The following is a 19,791-nucleotide window of genomic DNA, read 5'->3' as shown; positions in this document are numbered from 1 at the left end:
TTTGTTCCTGGTTCAAAGCAGAAGGATCTGGATAGAACCACTTGGTGCGTGGAAAGGCAGGTAAGGGTATCATGATCACTTGGTTCCAAGGATGCCTTCCCTCCCCCCATGCCCACCCCCTTTTTTGGTTTTTCTTTTCTGACACAAGAGTCTTGTGTAGCCCAGGCTGCTTTCAAACTTGAGGTTCTCTTGCTTCAGCCTCCCTAGTTCTGGGATTACATGCGTGCATCAATACATGTGACTCGGGATGCCTTCTCTCTCCCTCCTCCCTTCTTTCTGGCTTGGTCTTGTGTGTGTGTGTGTGTGTGTGTGTGTGTGTGTGTGTGTGTGTGTGTGTCTGTGATACAGGCATTCTTGCCTATGCAGGTGCACATGAAAAGTTGATAGGATGCTTTCCTCAATTGCTTCTCCATCTTATTTTTTTAAGATATATATGTGTTTGTTTTGAGACAGGGTTTCTCTGTGTAGCTTTGGAGCCTGTCCTGGAAGATTTATATATTTTTATTTTGCCTGCATGTATGGCTGCATACCATGTCCTTGCAGTGCCCTTGGAGGCCAGAAGAGGGCAAAAATCCACTCAAACTGGAGTCACAGGTGGTTGTGAGCTACCCTGTGGATGCTGGGAAGCTAACCCTGGTCCTTAACAACAGCAACCAGTGCTCTTAACAACTGAGCCATCTCTCTAGTTCCCAATCTTATGTTTATTATTTTATGCTGGGCAGTGGTGCATGCCTTTAATCCTGGCACTCAGGAGACAGATCTCTGAGTTTAAGGCCAGCCTGGTCTACAGAGTGAGTTCCAGGACAGACATGGCTACACAGAGAAACACTGTCTCAAAAAAACAAACAAAAAAATTATTTTGGGCATGGTGGCGCATGCCTTTAATCCCAGCACTCAGGAGGCTGAGGCAGGTGATCTCTAGGAGCTCAAGACTAGTCTGGTCTACTTAGCAAGTGCCAGGTCCCTCAAAGCTATAGTAAGACCCTGTCTTCAAGACAGAGACAGAGACTTCTTTCAACGGTCTCTCTACATAGCCCTGACTATCCTGGAACTGGCTAAGTAGACCAGGTTGGCCCTGGAGCTGTGTGTGAGAACAGTACACGCTCTTAACCTCTGAGGCGCCTCTTTAGCCTCCACCTTTTTCCCCCCCAAGACAGGGTTTCTCTGTGTAGTTTTTTAGCACCTTTCCTGGATCTTTCTCTGTAGACCAGGCTGGCCTCGGACTCACAGAGATCTGCCTGCCTCTGCCTCCCGAGTGCTGGGATTAAAGGTGTGCGCCACCACCGCCCGGCCTCCATCTTATTTTTTGAGATCTGGTCTTTCATTGACTCTAGATTTTGTCATTTTGGCCACACTGGCTGGCTCTGCCCCGACTCATTGCCGGTGTTCAGGCACACACCCGGCTTTTACTGGAGTTCTCGGGATCTAAACTTATGTCCTCCCGCTTGCACAGAAAGCGCTTCACCAACTACACTGTCCCTCGGCCCTGGCTTGCTGTTATTAACATCATTCTTGTTGTTGTAAAGACAATACATTTATTTTCTTACTTATTTCTATGTGTATAGGTGTTTTACCTGCATGCATGTCTGCACTATGTGTCTGCCTAGTGCCCAGTGAAACCAGAGGGTGTCAGGTCCCCTGGAACTGGAATTAAGACAGCTGTGAGCTGCCAGGTAGGTCCTGGGAACTGAACCTGGGTTTTATGAAAGAGCAACCAGTGCTCTTAACCTCTGAGGCATCTCTCCAGCCCAGCCAGTAAGTTTTTATTTAAGGGATTTCACACCATTCCTTTGCTTATCAACATCACTAAAGTTTAAGATTCCCAAGATAGCCTTTTCCCAAGGAAAATGATGCTTTATCCAGTTGTGCCATTAAAAAATAAAAAATTGTGTGTCTTTCTGCCTGTGACTGTGGAAGCAAGAAAAGAGTGTGGGGTTCCTGGGAGCTGAACACAAGTGTTTGTGAGCTGCCTTGTTGTGGGAGCCAAACTTGGTCCTCTGGCAGAGCAATTAAATCCTCTTAATCACTAAGCCATCTCTCCTGTAGTCCCCTGGCTTGGTCTGGTGGCACACACCTTTATTCCCAGCAGGTGGACCTCTGAGTTTGAGGCCAGCATGATAATGATCTACAAAAGGAGTTAGTTCTAGGACAGCCAGGGCTATACAGAGAAACCCTGTCTCAAAAAACAAACACACACACACACACACAGAGAAGGGGAGAGAGGGAGAGGGAGAGAGGGAGGGAGGGAGGGAGAGGGAGAGAGAGAGAGAGAGAGAGAGAGAGAGAGAGAGAGAGAGAGAGGAGGAGGAGTTTCCTCAGTATGTAGTTGACGCTGACCTCAAACTCACACTCAAATCCCCAAGTGCAGGGGCTGCAGGGTCCCCACCTCCTAGCCACTGCCTTCTAGCCTGAGTGGCTACCAGTAAACTACAGATGGGCACAGCAGCTGCTTCCACTCAGGACCCAGCTCTTCTCCAAAGCAGAAGGTACCAACAATGTCCAAAGCACACAGGTCATGTGAGGAGTCACAGTGAGGCTGGACCCAAGTAAGATGGAGCATGTGGAATCCGGTCAGAAAGCACTGCTGAGTACAGGTAGAAGTCTTCCTAGATCCACCAGAGAGAAAATTCTTTGGATAGTAAGGGCACGTTTTGTGGTCCAGATTCAAAGCCCAGCCTCTCGGGAAACTGAGGCTAGTCACTTTCAGCAGAGAAGCAGCACTTCAAGCCTCTTAAGCCTGTCCCCTCCCACTAGACAAGCCCAGGCAAAGCCTTAAAGCTTGGCCCCTAGAGAGCAGTACCACAAAGGCTTCTTCCCTGGCCTAAAAACCTGTGAGCTGCAGGATTTCCCAGAGTGACTCACAATCTTGAATGGGGCCCTCTGGTTCAGAACTGGGACACTCGAGGTGAGGTGCCCTACTTTATAGCGGCTCTGCCCCTCCTCAGGATCTCTCACACATCTACAGAAGCCAGCACCTGAATTCCCCGCCTCTCTTCAGAAGCCTGGGAGCTTTGCCCTTCCATAATATCACCCTGTCACTCATATTGATGACCTGCTTCAAGCTACCAGGGCTACTTCTAGCAGACTCCTGCAGCAGCCCCCACACACCAAAATCATTCAATAAATAAGACCATGGAGGGTGAGCAGGGAGACCGCAGGGTGGAAAGGTATAAAACATGATAGATGGAACGTCAGACGTACAACTTAAAGAACAAGTCACAGTGCATTGAGCCATGAGAACACCCTCCCGCTGCCCACCCCATCCCAAATCCTCAGTTTCTCAAAGGAGGTTGGTGACCCAGAGTCCTGAGGTACCTGGAGGTACCCAGAGTCTGGAAAGCTGCAGAGTCCACGAGCACGGCACACTGCTGCTGGTCACACGGAGAGCTCAGCTGTTTTCCCAAGCCGTGATGCAAGGATGACTCGGGATGCTGAGTATGGAGTCAAGATGGCACCAGCGGCTGGAGCCACACTACTGGGGAGAGGTTCACACGGAGGAGCTGCTGGGCCCACTGTCGGACCTCATCATCTGAAGACTTCCTGTCTACCTTTATAGTCTGGGACTTGCAAGGTTTTGTTCCAGGCCCCAGGCACGCCTTAGGGGATGGGAGCACAAGGCGTGCTCTCTTCTTAGGAGGAAGGCCCTTTGCCTCCTCAGCCTTCTTCCTCTTCTTCCCCGCAGTCTCAGAGCGGCTCTTCAGGCTTGTCCTTCCGGTTCTGGTCTTAGCAGATCCCTTTGGCCTTCCCCTGTGCTTGGTCCGAGACGCTTTGGCCTTGGCCTTGACTGCCTTGGCTTTAGCCTTGTCCCTCACTACAGTGGCCTTGGCCTTGGCCTTGGCTCCGACTGCCCTGGGCTTGGCCTTTGTTGCCTTGGCCCTCACCCTTACTGTCTTGTTCTGGGTTCGAGCTCCACTGGCATGGGCACGAGCAGCTTTGGTCTGTGTTCGAGATGCCTTGGTCTGGACTGTTTTGGTGCCCAAGGAAGAACACCCTTTCATGCGTATGCCACTGCTCTGGGTCCCAGCACCTCGTTGGTCAGCCCCAGGACCTTTCCTACTCAGGCATTTGAGGCCCTTGCTTGTGATTTTTCTGGATGCTTTGGACTGTGGGTTCCCCGAACCTTTCCTCAGTTTCAGGGAAGAGTTTGCAAGGGACAGCTGCAGTGACTGTGCCCCGTGCTTAGCACCCAAGCAAGGAGTCTTGAGTGGGACCAGTGCTTCAAGGACCACAGAGAGCCGCATGGCAGGGTAGACCCCTGGATAGAGGTGGGCAGGGAAGCCTACTGTTGTACCACTGGTGTGGCTGGCATTTGACTCCTTCAGGGAGCTCAGCAGCAGGTTAGTGGTCGCATGCTTGGCAAGGGCTGGTGTGGACCCCTTAGCCAGCCTGCCAGACAGTGGCACAGGGAGCAGTGTGTCCTTTCTTGCAGGTAAGGACACAGCAGTTTGGGGAGCCCTGGCTGGAAGGGATGTGGCAGATGGGTTGGTGGTGCGAGCTTGTAGCTTTGTCTGGCTGGGGGGGTTGGCTGTGCACGAGCTATAGCCATAGACATCACCACTTCGCAGAATGGTCGGCTGGAAGCCATCATCTCGCAGGCCCTGTAGGAAGGCCACAAGCTGGGCCTCTGTGGCACTGAGATCCTGGCTCATGGGGTTAAACACCAGCAGCGCCTCTTCCAGGGCTTTCTTCCCTGCTGTGGAGATGCGTGACCAGGAGTGCACAGCTTTCTCCTCCACATGCTGCACTACCATGCTCATGGCATCAGGCTCTGCGGATCTGCCTGCGTATCCACAAACCAGTACTTGGCACCTCCAAAGCAAAAAGAAAAGAATCGATAAGAATGGTACCAGGGAGCCGGGCAGTGGTGGCGCACACCTTTAATCCCAGCACTTGGGAGGCAGAGCCAGGGCAGCCTGGGCTACAGAGTGAGTTCCAGGATAGGTGCAAAGCTATACAGAGAAACCCTGTCTGGAAAGACAAAAACAAAAACAAACAAAAAAAAGAATGGTACCAAGGTATGGAGCTAGAACAGGCTGGCAAGTCAAGCAAAGCTCCCACTCTATGATAGAAGGGCCTGGCCAGGATAAATCATTCTCTAGGGTCACTTGACCCTCTGTGTTGGTGTGTTTCTTAAGGATACACGCTCAGTAGCACCTAAGAGCCATTGAACCTACTGCTGGGCTTCTGGGAAGATTTAAATCTGGCTCATTTTAATTCAATGGCATCTTTCTTTTCTTGCTTTAAGACAAGGTCTCACATAGGCTAGCCTGCTCTTGAACCCTGATCCCTCTGCCACTAGCTTTCAAGTGCTGGGATTACAGGCAAGCACTACCATACTCTGTTGTTGGGCACATAAGGTCTCACTATGTAGCTCTGGCTGTTCTGGAGCTTGCTATATAGTCCAAACTGGCCTCAAATTGGTAATTGTGCAGCAGCCTCCTAAGTGCTAGGATTCCAAGTGTGTGTCAAGAGCTCAGCTAGATTCTGCATTTTGTCTAGTCTCTGAAATGGAGCTCCCTATGTTGCCACGCTGGTCTTGAACTGGTTGGTGCAAGTGATCCTCCCACTCAGGTTCCTGAGCGGCTAGGTCCACATGCTTGTACTACTATGCCGCCGTCTGCACCACCCCACCGCCCGCCCCCCATGCCAAATATCTAGACCAGTCCCAGGATACAGGAAAATCTCTCTAGCCTCAAAGAGCCCAGTCCTGAAGTCAAGACACAGCCACCACTAAGTTTCCTGGGAGTATACGGTGTTACCCAGGTCATACTTACTAGTAAGTATGGTTAGGGAAGGACTCCTGGGAGCGGTAACTCTAGACAAATGACAAAAAGAAGAACAGCAGGGCACAAACGGAGCAAAAAAGGTAACAGCTTTTCAAGTGGCTGTGAAGAAAGAGTAAGGAAGACATGTGGGATGGTGGGGGTCTACCTGAAAAAAAAACAGATTGAGGGCTTCGAACACAGGCCCAAAGGCCCGACTTACACTTGATGTCCACCCCGGCATGTTCATCCAGCTGCCAGTGTTCCAGTGCAGGGGATGGTTGATCTCCCTGCCTACTAGAGACTCTACTTTCAGGGTCTGTGGACAGGCTACTCCAAACCCAATTTCTCACTCTAGTCTTGGAGCTCAACCCCAATGAAAGAGCCAGACTCTCAAAAAAAAAAAAAAAAAAAAAAAAAAGGCTGTTGAATAACAAGCAACATCTCTAAGGCAAAGCAGGGGGCCAGACAGCTAGATCAAAGAGTCCAAGGTTCCATCTAAGAAGGTATGTCAAGCGGCCATTAAAGTCTGAGCTGTCCTAACTGGACTTAGGGTAGCAGATCTCAGTACAGCACAGATGCCGTTGTCTGGGAACCCTCAGATTGCCTCTCATCCCCTTAAAGAAACGATGCCGTCAATCATGAGTTACATCTAGCATCCCTCGAAGCATTTCAGGGCTTCTAGAGGTAAACTCCCCAGGGCACTGGAGCATTAAAAGATCAGCTGGGATGAGACAGATCCCTGGGGCCTCGAGGTCCGTCTGTGCTGCCGCTCTGCTCAGCTCTAATGGAGCAGATCTACAGTCTTGAGATTTCCCCAGAGAAAGTGCCCTGGGGCTCTTTGTTTGGAAACATTCTTGGATCCTCAGGTGTCTGAGGCACTTCCCCTCCCCCAGAGGATGCTCTCCAAGCACAATCCTTGCGCATGACTTCAGTATTTTATTTATTGTTTGAAGGGGTAGGCTGTGAATTGTATAACAGAGAGGGACCTACTCCCCACCCCAAACCTCAAGCGCTGATACTGGGCGGCGGGGGCCTAGGTCGGTCTGAACCCTTGGGAGGGTGTTTCTTGGCTTTCAAGCAGCTTTGTAAAGAGACGCTGCAGCCAGGCACACCTGCCTGCACACATTCCTTTGGGGCCAGCCAGCACAGGAAGTTGACCGAAGACTGGGGGTGGGAGAAGTACTAATCAGGCAGCCCGGGGTGGGGGCAGATCCGGGCCCTCGGGCTGGAAGACCGCGTCCCCGGGGCCCGAACGGCGACAGGGAGTCGAGGTCACGGCGACTGCGAAATGCTGTAAGGTGGACAGTGGTAACCCGACAGGATCCGCACAGCCCCAGGGTGGGGTCCTGGGTGGGGGTGGGGTGTCTCGGCCAAGCCCGGGGAGGAGGAGGATCCGGGAGGGTCGGCCACCCAGTCCCTTCGCCCTGCCGCCCTGCGGCCTCACGGGCCGCCGCTTCACAGCACCGTTAGACCCGCGGCTACAACCTACCGGCGCCGCCGCGGGGACCCAGGACGCACCTCTGCGCCGCCTCCGCCGCTCCAACATGGCCGCCTGCTGCGCGCCGGAAGTGCACTGCGCTTCCGCTTCCGGGACCTGGCCCGCCTGGTGACCCTTGACCTCTAGCACTTCCCCCCCAAGTCTGGGGGCGGAGCAGGTTGAGTACCAGGGAGGGCTGCCTGGAGGTGGTGGCCACAAAGACAAGTACAAACCCATCTGATCCAGTGTGGGAGACTAAGAGTCACAGGTGCCCAGTTAGGATTGGACTAGGGGCTATTTAACATTTCTCTAAAATGACCTGGTTTATAGTACAGGACATCAGGGGGGCTCCTGGCAAGGTCTAGGCCATTCAACACCCCAGGGCCTGCTTCTCTCTCTGGCAACTGATCAGAAGGTCAAAAAGAGTACGCCTGATAGGGAATGTCTCAGGATAGTCCTCTTGTTTCCCCACAAACGTATCTCCTGTAAGGACAGTAGGCCCTCTTCTCTTCCGAGAATGGAGCCTACCCCTGGCATACTGCATGAAAGGCTGGTATATACATGTGGTACAAGTGATACACAGAAGCCTGGGGCTCTAGGTGGCCACTCTGTAAGTCATAGTACATCAGTGTGGGCCTGAATATACTTGCCCAGGTATGTGTGCACAGATATAGTACCAAGATCTGGCTCAGGCAATGCACTTCAATGGCACAAAGTCCCACTTTCAGTCTTAACATTGCCCAGAATCCCCATCCCATGGCCGGGGAGACTGCAAACGCAGTCCTTCTGCCTACGTTCCCTAGGCAACAGAGGGTGGTTAGTGCCTACTGCAGCACACAGGACACAGGTCAAAACTAACCCTAGGAATCTGAGATCTCAGGTGAACAGCAAAATGGTTTCCAAAACTCAAAATGGTTTCCAAAACTTTTTTTTTTTTTTTAAGGTATCTCTCTGCATAGCCCTGGAGGCTGGGATCAAAGGCATGCACCACCATGCCTGGCTCTTAACAAAGAACCCACTTGACAGCGGCTTCCTGGTCCACGTTGGGAGTCATCAGCAAACCTTGGGTTTCATGGGTGAGGTAGTGGAGGCGTTTGGCCCTTTCACAGAACCTGAGCCAGAAGATAGAAATATTGCTACAGCTCTGTTCCCAGGCCCTCACAATGGTGCTACCTTTGGAGTTTGGGATAGATGAAGAGAGTGGCTGGGATGCTTCATGTAGGGCTGGATGTTAGCTTTCTTCCTTTTTCATAGGACCCCAAGATCCTTTAGCTGCTTTCTATTTCCCAGCCTGTATAGAGATATCCAGGCATCCCTAAAGGGAATTATCCATTCAATTCAGCAGTGCCCAAGTGTAGCATGAATCTTAAATGGTCTTATTAATAAAAACAAACCTGGAGTCAGGTATTAGGTTAAAGCTGGAAGATCAGAGAAGCAGAACTAGTCACAGCCACTTCACCTCGTCAATTCCTCAGCTGATCCTGTTTCCTCAGACTGGAAGCCTCTGTGTCCTCATATCCGAATTGATCTCAGCTGAACTGCTTCTTGAAAGCCTAAAGCTTAACCAGCTCTAGTTCCTCGTCCTCATGCCTTAAATACCTTTCTGCTTCTGCTATCACTTCCTGGGATTAAAGGCTCACTTCCTGGGATTAAAGGCGTGAATCATCATGCCTGGCTGTTTCCAGTGTGGCCTTGAACTCACAGAGATCTGGATGGATCTCTACCTCCCAAGTGATAGGATTAAAGGCGTGTGCTACCATTTTCTGGCCTCTATATCTAGTGGCTGTTCTGTTCTCTGAGCCCAGATAAGTTTATTAGGGTATAAAATATTTTGGGGAACACAATATCACCACACCCGAGGTCTCACTTCTCAGGGCCTTAACATTGATGGGAGAGTCCTGAGTGTCTTCAAGGGTAGCCAAGGCATCCAACAGGAACCCCAAAATCGCCTGATAGTCTGGGATCAGTGCTTCTAACCGTTTGTCTTGGTACAGAAAAAGAAAGGGCCTTATGGGCCTACATCAGGAATTTCCAACATCTCCATTTCTCAATTATGGGTGAGCTCTACCTCTGTCCTTGTCCTTGTTGGGGGTCAGGGTTGTCTTTTCACTCCTGGGACCAATCTAACTTCACTTTCCAGCACAATTGTCTTCCAAAGCAGATGAGCCCTGGCTATGCAAACAGAAGGCACTTTCATGAAAAGGCAGAGCTTGGTGCCTCCAGGGATGACAGTGGCCCAGGTGTGTCCTAGAAGGAGATTCCTCTCTGGCATTGTCCGGTCCAGAGGTCAGAGCAAAATGGAGGACAAGAAGGCCAGGTCCATTCTGTCTCTGTCCCTTCTCTCTGTGGTTACTGAAGGAATGGTGAATTAGGGGTACCCAGCTATCCAAGGGGTGTCCTGGTCCTAAGCCTGAGGTGCAACTCTCAGGAAACAGTCATCAGAGAACAGTTATCACTTGACCTTTGACCTTTGACCTTTGACCTTGGTCTTTGATAGCAGTGGACTCTACATAGGCATGGCCCAGGTGAGATGAGCATGAGGTGGGGAGAGACACAAGGTGTTTCGGTGATCCCTCCCTTAGTCTCCATCTGACATCTGACAGAGTTGTTAGTGAGGTCAACCCACATCCACCTGAGCAGAGACAACTGGTGATCTGGTGGAGAAGGTTGCATCTTGGGAAAGGTTTGCCCAAGAGGTTCTAAGTTTGCTACTTTGGAAAGCCAGAGCCAAGTCCGTTTGGGGGCATGGGGTCTGGTGAGTGAACCTAGGTCCCATGCATGCTAGTCAAGTAAATACTGCCCTTAGTCCTCTTTCTGTGTGTGTGTGTGTGTGTGTGTGTGTCTACATGTGTTTGTGTGTGTCTACGTGTGTTTGTGTAGGCAAGGAGACAAATTTAGGTGTCAGTGTTACTCAGGAGCAACATTGTCTTTGTTGTTGTTTTTTGTTTTTTGTTTTTCGAGACAGGGTTTCTCTGTGTAGTTTTGGTGCCTGTCCTGGATCTCACTCTGTAGACCAGGCTGGCCTCGAACTCACAGAAATCTATCTGGCTCTGCCTCCCAAGTGCTGGGATTAAAGGCATGCACCACCACCACCCGGCTGTTTAGGATTCTAATGTGGACTGAAGACTAGTGGTTTCTCCAGAAAATTTCCAGGCCTTCAGTGCTAGATTGGGACTGCCGAGGTGCCCAGATTCCAGGACTAATTCACTACTGGGTCCTTAGCCTGTCCAGTACCAGGATAGCCACTCTTGCACTGCCCAGACCATATAGTTTAAGCCAGTCTAGTAAATCCCCGTTTTTTTCTTAATTTTTTTTTTTTTTTTTTTTTTTTTTTTTTTTTTTTTTTTTTTTTTTTAAGAAATATGTGAGTCAGGCGGTGGTGGCGCACGCCTTTAATCCCAGCACTCGGGAGGCAGAGCCAGGCGGATCTCTGTGAGTTTGAGGCCAGCCTGGACTACCAAGTGAGTTCCAGGAAAGGCACAAAGCTACACAGAGAAACCCTGTCTCGAAAAACGGAAAAAAAAAAAAAAAAGAAATATGTGTATGAATGTTTTGCCTGTATGTATACATATGTATCATGTGCATGCCTGGTGCCTGCAGAGATTACTAGGGGGTGTCAGATCACCACAGATGGTTATGAGCTGCCATGTGGGTGCTGGGAACCAAACCCAGGCCCTCTATAAGAGTGCTCTTAACTTCTGAACCATCTATCTGTTGTCTAAATCTCATTTTTGTTTTGTTTTTATTGAGACAGGGTTTCTCTGTGTAGCCCCAGCTGTCCTAGAACTAGCTCTGTAGACCAGGCTAGCCTCAAACTCACAGAAATCCACCTGTCTCTGCCTCCCGAGTACTGGGATTAAAGGTGTGCACCATCACCTAAGTCCCTTGTAGTATGTATTCATTCTATTGGTTTTGTTTCCCTAGAGAATTTTGACTAATACACATGGTGACTTCTCAAAAGCAATTTTGGAGGCAGGAGATCCAGTTCAGTTGGCAGAGTGCTGGTTAGCATGCAGAAAGCCCTGGGTTTACTCCTCATCACTGGACAAACTGCGCAAGGTGGTATGCCTGTAATCCCAGCATTTGGGAGAAGGAGATGAGAATCAGAAATTCAAAGTCGTCCTTGGCTATATAGCGAGTTCAAGACCAGTCTGAGTGCTATGGGATGTTCTGTATGTCAAATATGTTGCTCTGATTGGTTAGTAAATAAAACACTGATTGGCCAGTAGCCAGGCAGGAAGGATAGGCGGGACAAGCAGAGAAGAGAATTCTGGGAAGTGGAAGGCTGAGTGGGAGACACTGCCAGCCGCTGCCATGACAAGCCGTATGTGAAGATGCCGGTAAGCCACGAGCCACGTGGCAAGGTATAGATTTATGGAAATGGATTAATTTAAGCTATAAGAACAGTTAGCAAGAAGCCTGCCATGGCCATACAGTTTGTAAGCAATATAAGTCTCTGTGTTTACTTGGTTGGGTCTGAGCGGCTGTGGGACTGGCGGGTGACAAAGATTTGTCCTGACTATGGGCCAGGCAGGAAAATTCTAGCTACAAATGGCACCCAACGTGTTGGCAAGTTTCCACCTAAAACTTGAGAAAAAAGATTCTAAAACAGAGCTAAAAACAGTTCCTAGTTGTCTCTCTCAAGTTAGCTGCAGCCTGAGTGTTTGAGCTACTATGACGGGTTCCTGGCGTGCACGCTTGACCTGCAGTATGGCGGGAATGAGGCCTCTGCAAGTGGCATATTAAGCTGCGTGGTGGATTTAGCCTTTGCTAGTACAAAATTTTAAAAAAAGAGAGATTTCTGGGCTACACGCTGCTTTGATAGAAGCATAGACCCACTATTTCTGAGAGTTGATAGCTCCCAGAGCTGGCAGAAAATGTACCACCACCATGTTGGGAAGCCAAAGTGGGCAGAGCCAGCAGCCACAGCGCCATTTCAGGCTTAGAAGGCTGCAGTTTAAAGTAATAGCTTCACAATAAGACTGATTCAGATAAAATAGTTTACAATGTATGTAAGAATGTACGTAGGCTTAAAAGAGAGGAAAAAAGGAAAATATACAGTTATATAAACAAATAGTTTTTAAAAATAATGTCTTTAAAGAAACATTAAAGGTAATAAGCCACATAAAGATGGCTATCACACAGAGAATCTGGATTATGTTGTCTTTGATATTCATAACTGAAGAAAAACATTTGATTGTAAAAGCTGTTGAGTTATGACAAGACCTCCTGAAAGGTCTCCGATGACACCATGGCCCAGATGATCCAACATCCAGAATGGTTTCAAGGCAACTGGCTCAGACGATACAGCCTCATGGATACTCCATGATCCTAAAATTTTCTTTGTGTCCCCATAATATACAGCACCCCCCTCCAGCAGGAAGTAGTAAGAGAAGCTACGCCCAAATTCCCAAATTATATGTAATTTTACTAGGTTAAGGTTAAAACCTTCCTTTTTGGAAAAAAGAAAAGGGGAAGTGCTGTGGGATGTTCTGTATATCAAATATGTTGCTCTGATTGGTTAATAAATAAAACACTGATTGGCCAGTAGCCAGGCAGGAAGGATAGGCGGGACAAGCAGAGAAGAGAATTCTGGGAAGTGGAAGGCTGAGTGGGAGACACTGCCAGCCGCCGCCATGACAAGCAGCATGTGAAGATGCCAGTAAGCCATGAGCCACGTGGCAAGGTGTAGATTTATGGAAATGGATTAATTTAAGCTATAAGAACAGTTAGCAAGAAGCCTGCCATGGCCATACAGTTTGTAAGCAATATAAGTCTCTGTGTTTACTTGGTTGGGTCTGAGCGGCTGTGGCACTGGCGGGTGACAGAGATTTGTCCTGACTGTGGGCCAGGCAGGAAAACTCTAGCTACAGTCTGAGCTACGGGAGACATTGTCTCAAAGCAGCAAAAAAAAATTTTTAATTTATTTTTATTTTATGTGCAGTGGTGTTTTGCCTATATGTGTGTCTATGTGAGTGTGTCAGGTCCCCTGGAACTGGAGTTACAGACAGTTGTGAGCTGCCTTATGGGTGCTGGGAATTGAACCCAGGTCCTCTGGAAGAGCAGCCAGTGCTCTTAACGACTTTTCCGTTTCTTCAGCCCCCCCAAAACCAACGGTTTCAAAAGCCCTTTGGAGGAAGAAGTGGCAGCAGACTGAGGTGGCAGACAACAAGAGGGTAGAGTCTGCGGGGACAGATGGCTTCAGAATTTGGAGGGAGCAAGAAGAGATGACCTTGACTTAGAGCTGGGAGGCATTTAAAAGCAGCTAGCTTGTAAATGGTTAAGAGCTGGGAAGAAAAGGGAAGGGGCTTAGGAAGAAAGGGGACAGTGGTGACTAGGAGGGTGTATGTGTGGCAGGGGTAGATACCAGTGTCCCGAGAGAGGAGCAACCTGGTGAGTGGGAGAGGTGCCCGGAGAACAGAGGGCTTTCATTCTGCGGTGTGCAGGCAGTCTGCACCAGCACTTCTGTGCATGGCCTCCACCTCAAACCGCCAACTTCGGAAAGAGCTCTAGGCCCCAAGGATTCATGAGGAAGGGTTCACCCACATTCTGCACAGGCAGAAAGTCCAGCAGGGAAGACATTAATGCCCCAAACAGCCCTCAACATATGATTAATGGGTGTGAAGATGAATTCCTTAGTTCCCCTAGCCCTTGGGAGTAGTAACAATGTGAGACCTGTAGTGTGAATTCTAATTGGTCTTAATAATAAAAACCCAGAGTCAGATATCGGGGTGAACGCTGAAAGATCAGAGATGTAAAGGAGCAGCCAACGTCACCTCTTACCTCCACAAGTCCTCAGACGGAAAAGGGGAGAGATCCTGTCTCCGCCTGCTTATATTTCTCTCTCTGCCTAGCCATATCACTTCCTGTCTCTTGTCTATACAGACCTCCAGACCTCTATGGTTAACTAGTGGCTAGCTCTGCCCTCTGATCTCCAGACCAGCTTTATTTGTCAGAACACGAACAAAATATACGAAAGAGACCCATGCTCCCAATCAGCTCCCAGAATCCTCGGAAGGATTTGGTCCCAGTCACCCACAGTGGTGACTTGTATGACGGCACCTCCTTTGTTGGCTTTCTTTGGTCTTCCTCTGCTACTCCTCTGCTGGTGCCTCCTGGGTCTACCTCCCACACTAACTACGTGCACTGTGTTACTGTCTCTAGATCTGCTTTGGGAAATTCAGATAAACACTGTCCATGAAAGGGGAAGGAAGCGGGGAGCTCTTCACCCAGGGTTCTGAATACTCCTAGGATGGGCGGGGCCAAGGTTTGAATCAAAGGTAGGTGGGTCTTTGTCACATCAGTTTGCTATCAACATGACCACAGAGTTGGCTAGAGGCAAGCCCTGTACTCTAAAGATGGATAGCCACCCAGGCCTCAGAGTAGCCCCAGTCTCAGGATTTATAGGGTTAGGCAGAGACCCCGGCCTCTGGCTGATTAACTCATCTGCTCAGATCTAACCAAGAATAGCCTAGCTCTCTGTAAAGAGGGGCCAGATAGGTCCTAACACTAGTACAGTCGGGTCCTCCACCCCACCTGCTGTAGTCTCAGTGTACAATGTACCATCTATTCTGCGGCTGGCTTTGTGTCATGGTTGTGTCCTGGTTAGGACAAGGCAGCTGGGCTCCCCAACCAGAGGCCCAGGCTACAGCCCTAGTGGCCTCCAGGGGGCGCCGCAGCAAAGCTGGTGGTTGGGCACCTCCAGGCTCAGTTGTGATGGGCGGGCTCCGACCCCTTAAGGCCTCAGGTTCCACTGGCTAGCTCCTGCTGAATGCACCCAGGGTGAATCCGACTCAGAGACACCCGCCTCCGATCTCACCGTACCGGTGTTGTGCTGCTCACTGCTGCCTTATTTCTATCATCGCCCCAGGTAGAACCCAGATGCTAGCCGGCCGGATGTCCATATGCCTGTCTGTTCATTTTGGGTGATCGTGGGTCGGTGCGCCCTACTCCTGCTGTGGCATGTGCAGAGTTAAGGCGGGAGGAGGTTTCCCCGAATCTGGGGAGGGGGGAGCGAGGGGCGGACCTGGACCAGCCCCGCCCCACGCCGGAGCGGTGCGGGAGCCCCACCAGAGCCCAGCTTCAGCCCTAGCCAGAGCCAGCGTCATCCGGAGGCGGAACAGCGGACCCCGTGCCCTGGCGACAGCAGAGATCCAGCGGGTGAGTCCCGCGGGAGGCTCGCTCAGGGGAAGTTTGGGGCATGAAGCTTAGAGCCTTAATTAAGCCCACTAGCCAGACCCGCCCCCCACTCTCCTTTGAGTTGGAAGTTTGGGGCCAGGAGGCCGTCCTGCCAAATCCGGGACTGAGAATGGAGACCCCCAACAGAGAGAAAGAGATAGACACACACACACACACACACACACACACACACACACACACACACACACAGACACACACACACAGCAAAAGGGGGGGGTAAGGAATGTGATCTTAGGGGGCTCAGGAATCCAGCTGTTTATTCCTACGCGAAAAGTCCTGGACTCAGGGACCTTCAAATCCTGTACTCATGAGATTCCCCACACCAGTCCCCTCATCCCTCCTCAGCTGGGAATCTGCAGGCATTGCCACACCCCTGAGGATGGACTTCAAAGGGATTGTGGAATCCTGAGGTCTGTCCCTTTGAATCCCTCACACCTAAGATTGGCTGTTTGCTGACATAAATGGTTGTACTTGTAGAACGGGACGCTCCTTGTTGTAAGGACTGCAGGTGAGGAACCCTAATAGTTTGTTCAAGGGACACTAGATGCCAGTGTGCAGAGGGTCCAGGACTCCTCTCCTGGAAAACCAGGCTAGTCTTATTGGGAAGGAAGGGCACTAAGATGGAGCATTGGGGTCTCGCCACTTGACTCCCCTTCCACTCTAAGTGATGAAGCTTCTAGTTGCTAGTTCTTGGGGTTGGGGATGGGGAGAGTGCTTCATGCCCTTATGGGAAGTGAGAAAGCTGTCTGGGTATCTGGAGTCTATTCTCCTTCCCACCACAGAAGGATCTTCACCAGCAGAGTACTAGTCAAAAGGGGCGGGTCCTTCCCACCAGTGATTGGGGCCTGGCCTGCCTTTAGCTACAAGTTATTCATCTGGTTCTTGACAGTGGCCCTGATCCTTTGTTCTCCATCTCTCCTCCAGGTGAAGGCAAGGTCCCTTGGACTGGTCAGACACACCTTTACAGCCCTGGCAGAATCAAGATGAGGCCCTATTGTGCCCCCCCAGTGAGGCCCACAGCCTGAGCAAATAGCATGGCCTGCCACCGGCACTGAGCAACATGGCTGCGGGAGGTGGCCGGGCCTTTGCTTGGCAGGTGTTCCCCCCCATGCCCACTTGCCGGGTATATGGCACAGTGGCACACCAGGATGGGCACCTGCTGGTGTTGGGGGGCTGTGGCCGGGCTGGGTTACCTCTGGACACTGCTGAGACACTGGACATGGCCTCACACACATGGCTAGCATTAGCACCCCTGCCCACTGCCCGGGCTGGTGCAGCTGCTGTGGTTCTGGGTAAGCAGGTGCTAGTGGTGGGTGGCGTGGATGAAGTCCAGAGCCCAGTAGCTGCTGTGGAGGCCTTCTTGGCTGATGAAGGCCGCTGGGAGCGTCGGGCTACCCTCCCGCAAGCAGCCATGGGGGTTGCGACTGTGGAGAGAGGTGAGTGGCTCATCAAGGAAGGTCCCTCAGGTGCCCCAACAGTCTTCATTTTCTCTTCTCCTGACCGAGTCTGTTTCCTCAGGGACTGGATAGGTATTGCCTTGGACATGGTTTTGTCTCCTGTCTCCTCCCTTACCTAGGCTTTCTGCAATTTGCTGTTAATTGCCTTTTCTGGGCTATGAGGTGGGGGTCAGAGCCCAGAAGACCCCCAGAAAGATAGGAGACCCCAGCCACTAACCCTGTCCTATTCTTTGTTACTAAGAGACAGTGGGGGGTGTGGCCTAATGACTCCCATAGTTATAAATAGTCTGGGGTGGGGGAGGGGAGCAAGGCCTTGGCTCTGAGCCCAGCAAGTGCTTAAGTGCTTAGACCTCCCCCCACCACACACACACCAGGGATCCTGATGTGGACAAAGGCCAAGCCGACCTGGAGATGGTTGCCATGGAAGCCCCCAGCTGCCTGACACATCACCCAAAGGCCTGTCGATGTGCCCCTAGCTGACTCTGAGCACCTAACAGAAGGCAAGAACCTATTCCAGTGAAACAGCATGCTGCCGTGGTGCTGACCAGATGCAGGCACTCAAGGCTGTGTCCTACAGGCCCAGGCTCATCTCCCAGCCCTAGGCCTCCCCCCAGTTGATCCCCTTAGTTCCCTTCCCAGACTGAGCTTCATGTAGGGCAAATCTCTTCATCCCTCTACCACTGTCTTAATCTACCCTCCTCTCCCGTTAGGGGAGCCCCCCTTACACACACACACAAACACGCACACCTTGTGGCCTCCAGGTCTGACCACCACTCCAGGCTAGCCTGTTTAGATGCCAGATTTGGTTGCCATAGCGTCTCCAAGGAGACTGTGCTGGATTATAATTAGATCGGCTGCCTCCTGCTCTTCACTTGGAGGGGCCTAGGCCAAAGCTGGAATCCCAGGTCTCCTAGCTCCCACTTGAGATGGGCAACAAAGTTTTTGACAAACACATGGGTCTCCATCCACCCCTGGGCCTGACCAAGGGAGCTGTCGGGGCCGGAATCGCCAGCCAGACATGGTTGGGAGCTCCGAACCACTCTTTTCTGTGCAGATGGTATGGTGTATGCTCTGGGGGGAATGGGTCCTGACACGGCCCCCCAGGCCCAGGTACGGGTGTATGAGCCCCGCCGGGACTGCTGGCTCTCGCTACCTTCAATGCCCACACCCTGCTACGGGGCCTCCACCTTCCTGCACGGGAACAAGATCTATGTCCTGGGTAAGGGCTGAAGCATGTGGGAAAGAGGGGGGTGGGGGGAAGAGTCCAGATGTCTCCTTCCCCGCAGGTTGTCTGGATTAGGAATCAATCTTAGCCTGAGATGTTAGGATTTGAGAAGTTTTGTTGGGGGTAATCCAGACCTATTCTAAGGCCTCCTTCGTGGGGCCCAACAGGGGTTAGAAAATCAAATTCAGTGCCTGAGGGCCTATGTGGTCTCACAAGTGACCCAGAGTCAGATGTGTACACAGCTGGGTGTACTAGTCGGGGATGGACAGACAGTTCAGCCACCCGGTAAGGATGCCACCAAGTCGTCTGGGCTCTGTCCCAGGAGCTTCAATTCCTTTGACAGGAGGCCGCCAGGGCAAGCTCCCAGTGACTGCTTTTGAAGCTTTCGATCTGGAGACCTGTACGTGGACCCGACACCCAAGCCTGCCCAGCCGGCGAGCCTTTGCGGGCTGTGCTATGGCTGAGGGCAGTGTCTTTAGCCTGGGTGGACTACAGCAGCCTGGGCCCCACAACTTCTACTCCCGCCCACACTTCGTCAACACTGTGGAGATGTTTGACCTGGAGCATGGTGAGTGACACAAGGGCGTTTGTGTGTGCGTCTGTGTGCGCGCGCGCACGGCTGTGTGTGTTGTCTGTGTGCACGCGCACGCCTGTGTATGTCGTCTGTGTGCGTACATCTTAGCCTTCTCTCCTTCAGGGTCCTGGACTAAGCTGCCTCGTAGCCTGCGAATGAGGGATAAGAGGGCCGACTTTGTGGTTGGCTCCCTTGGGGGCAACATTGTGGCTATTGGGGGCCTTGGTAAGTCTCTGTGGAGCTGAGGAAGAGGCATAAAGCAGAAAAGAGTATCTTCCTAGCAGGACCACCTTCTCTAGACTCTGGGGTCAGAGCTTCGTGAGCACTTTGCTCATCTGTAGACCAGGGAGCTTGCGATTGTTCCAGCTCTCAGGGTGTCCCCCAGTGCCTGACTGGGGGCCCTAACAGAAGCAGACCAGATGATTGAAAGGGACCCAACCGATGGTCAAAGCGTGAATGAACAAAGATGAACTGGGCAAGGAAGAGCAAAGCTCTGATAGCTCGTGCTGGGGTGGTACTTACGGGGCCATTGTTTGGGAAAGGGAGCAAAAGGGTCTTCAGCCCCTCATCACCATCTCTCCTTCCTCCAGGGAACCAGCCATGCCCTCTGGCCTCCGTGGAGAGCTTCAGTCTTGCCCGGCGACGCTGGGAGGTACTACCTGCCATGCCTACAGCCCGATGCTCCTGTTCCAGCCTGCAGGCTGGGCCCCGGCTGTTCGTGATTGGGGGTGTGGCCCAGGGTCCTAGCCAAGCTGTGGAGGCACTGTGTCTGCGTGACGGGGTCTGAAGGCCTGGGGAGACCTGTCTACCAGAGCAGCTCAGTAGAGAGACAGATTGGGCTCCTTTTCACTGCTGAGGGGGCTCCCCATGGCTCTGTAGGATGAGGGAGGCACAGGAAAGGGTACCCGAGTTACCGCCTTAGGGACTGGGGTTGGAGAACCTTTGTCTTTAGCACAGGACACACATGCTTACACCTATTTTTACCAACATCTACTCACAAACCATAGCTAGCTCTACCCATGCCCTAGCACTTACTAGGCCCTTGGTCAACTCTGAAGTGTGACAAGGAGAGTGTTGGCCTCGCAGGAATTGAC

The 19,791-nt window shown here is 51.4% G+C and overlaps 2 protein-coding genes across 3 annotated transcripts; one reads left to right on the top strand and one right to left on the bottom strand.

Annotated features, from left to right (window-relative positions):
• Window positions 1–3,162: 3,162 nt before the first annotated feature.
• Window positions 3,163–7,317, bottom strand: Ccdc71 (coiled-coil domain containing 71). Of its 2 annotated transcripts, none has more exons than XM_059267115.1 (2): window positions 7,255–7,317; window positions 3,163–4,809 (listed from the first exon to the last, which is right to left on the bottom strand). In XM_059267115.1, the coding sequence occupies exon 2, from the start codon at window positions 4,755–4,757 to the stop codon at window positions 3,444–3,446; it is 1,314 nt and encodes a 437-aa protein (XP_059123098.1). In that variant the 5' UTR covers window positions 4,758–4,809; window positions 7,255–7,317; the 3' UTR covers window positions 3,163–3,443. The 2 variants fall into 2 exon arrangements, with proteins under 2 accessions (XP_059123098.1, XP_059123097.1); XM_059267114.1 differs by lacking the exon at window positions 7,255–7,317 and adding an exon at window positions 5,775–6,128.
• A 6,526-nt stretch (window positions 7,318–13,843) lies between these two features.
• On the top strand, window positions 13,844–19,779 carry Klhdc8b (kelch domain containing 8B). Its single transcript, XM_059268661.1, has 6 exons — window positions 13,844–15,402; window positions 16,366–16,877; window positions 17,953–18,117; window positions 18,467–18,691; window positions 18,821–18,922; window positions 19,288–19,779. The coding sequence occupies exons 2-6, from the start codon at window positions 16,502–16,504 to the stop codon at window positions 19,482–19,484; spliced, it is 1,065 nt and encodes a 354-aa protein (XP_059124644.1). The 5' UTR covers window positions 13,844–15,402; window positions 16,366–16,501; the 3' UTR covers window positions 19,485–19,779.
• Window positions 19,780–19,791: the final 12 nt, after the last annotated feature.

This window comes from Peromyscus eremicus, chromosome 7 (genome assembly GCF_949786415.1).
Source record: "Peromyscus eremicus chromosome 7, PerEre_H2_v1, whole genome shotgun sequence".
In the NCBI taxonomy this organism is placed as follows: domain Eukaryota; kingdom Metazoa; phylum Chordata; class Mammalia; order Rodentia; family Cricetidae; genus Peromyscus; species Peromyscus eremicus.
Note: the sequence above shows the minus strand (reverse complement) of the source record. Positions and strands in the feature narration are given on the sequence as shown.

Coding starts and splice junctions, on each gene's coding strand:
- Ccdc71 (XM_059267115.1), bottom strand. CDS start 4,757: ATGAGCATGGTAGTGCAGCATGTGGAGGAGAAAGCTGTGCACTCCTGG.
- Klhdc8b (XM_059268661.1), top strand. CDS start 16,502: ATGGCTGCGGGAGGTGGCCGGGCCTTTGCTTGGCAGGTGTTCCCCCCC. Junction 18,118..18,466: donor GAACAAGATCTATGTCCTGG/GTAAGGGCTGAA, acceptor TTCCTTTGACAG/GAGGCCGCCAGGGCAAGCTC. Junction 18,923..19,287: donor TGTGGCTATTGGGGGCCTTG/GTAAGTCTCTGT, acceptor TCCTTCCTCCAG/GGAACCAGCCATGCCCTCTG.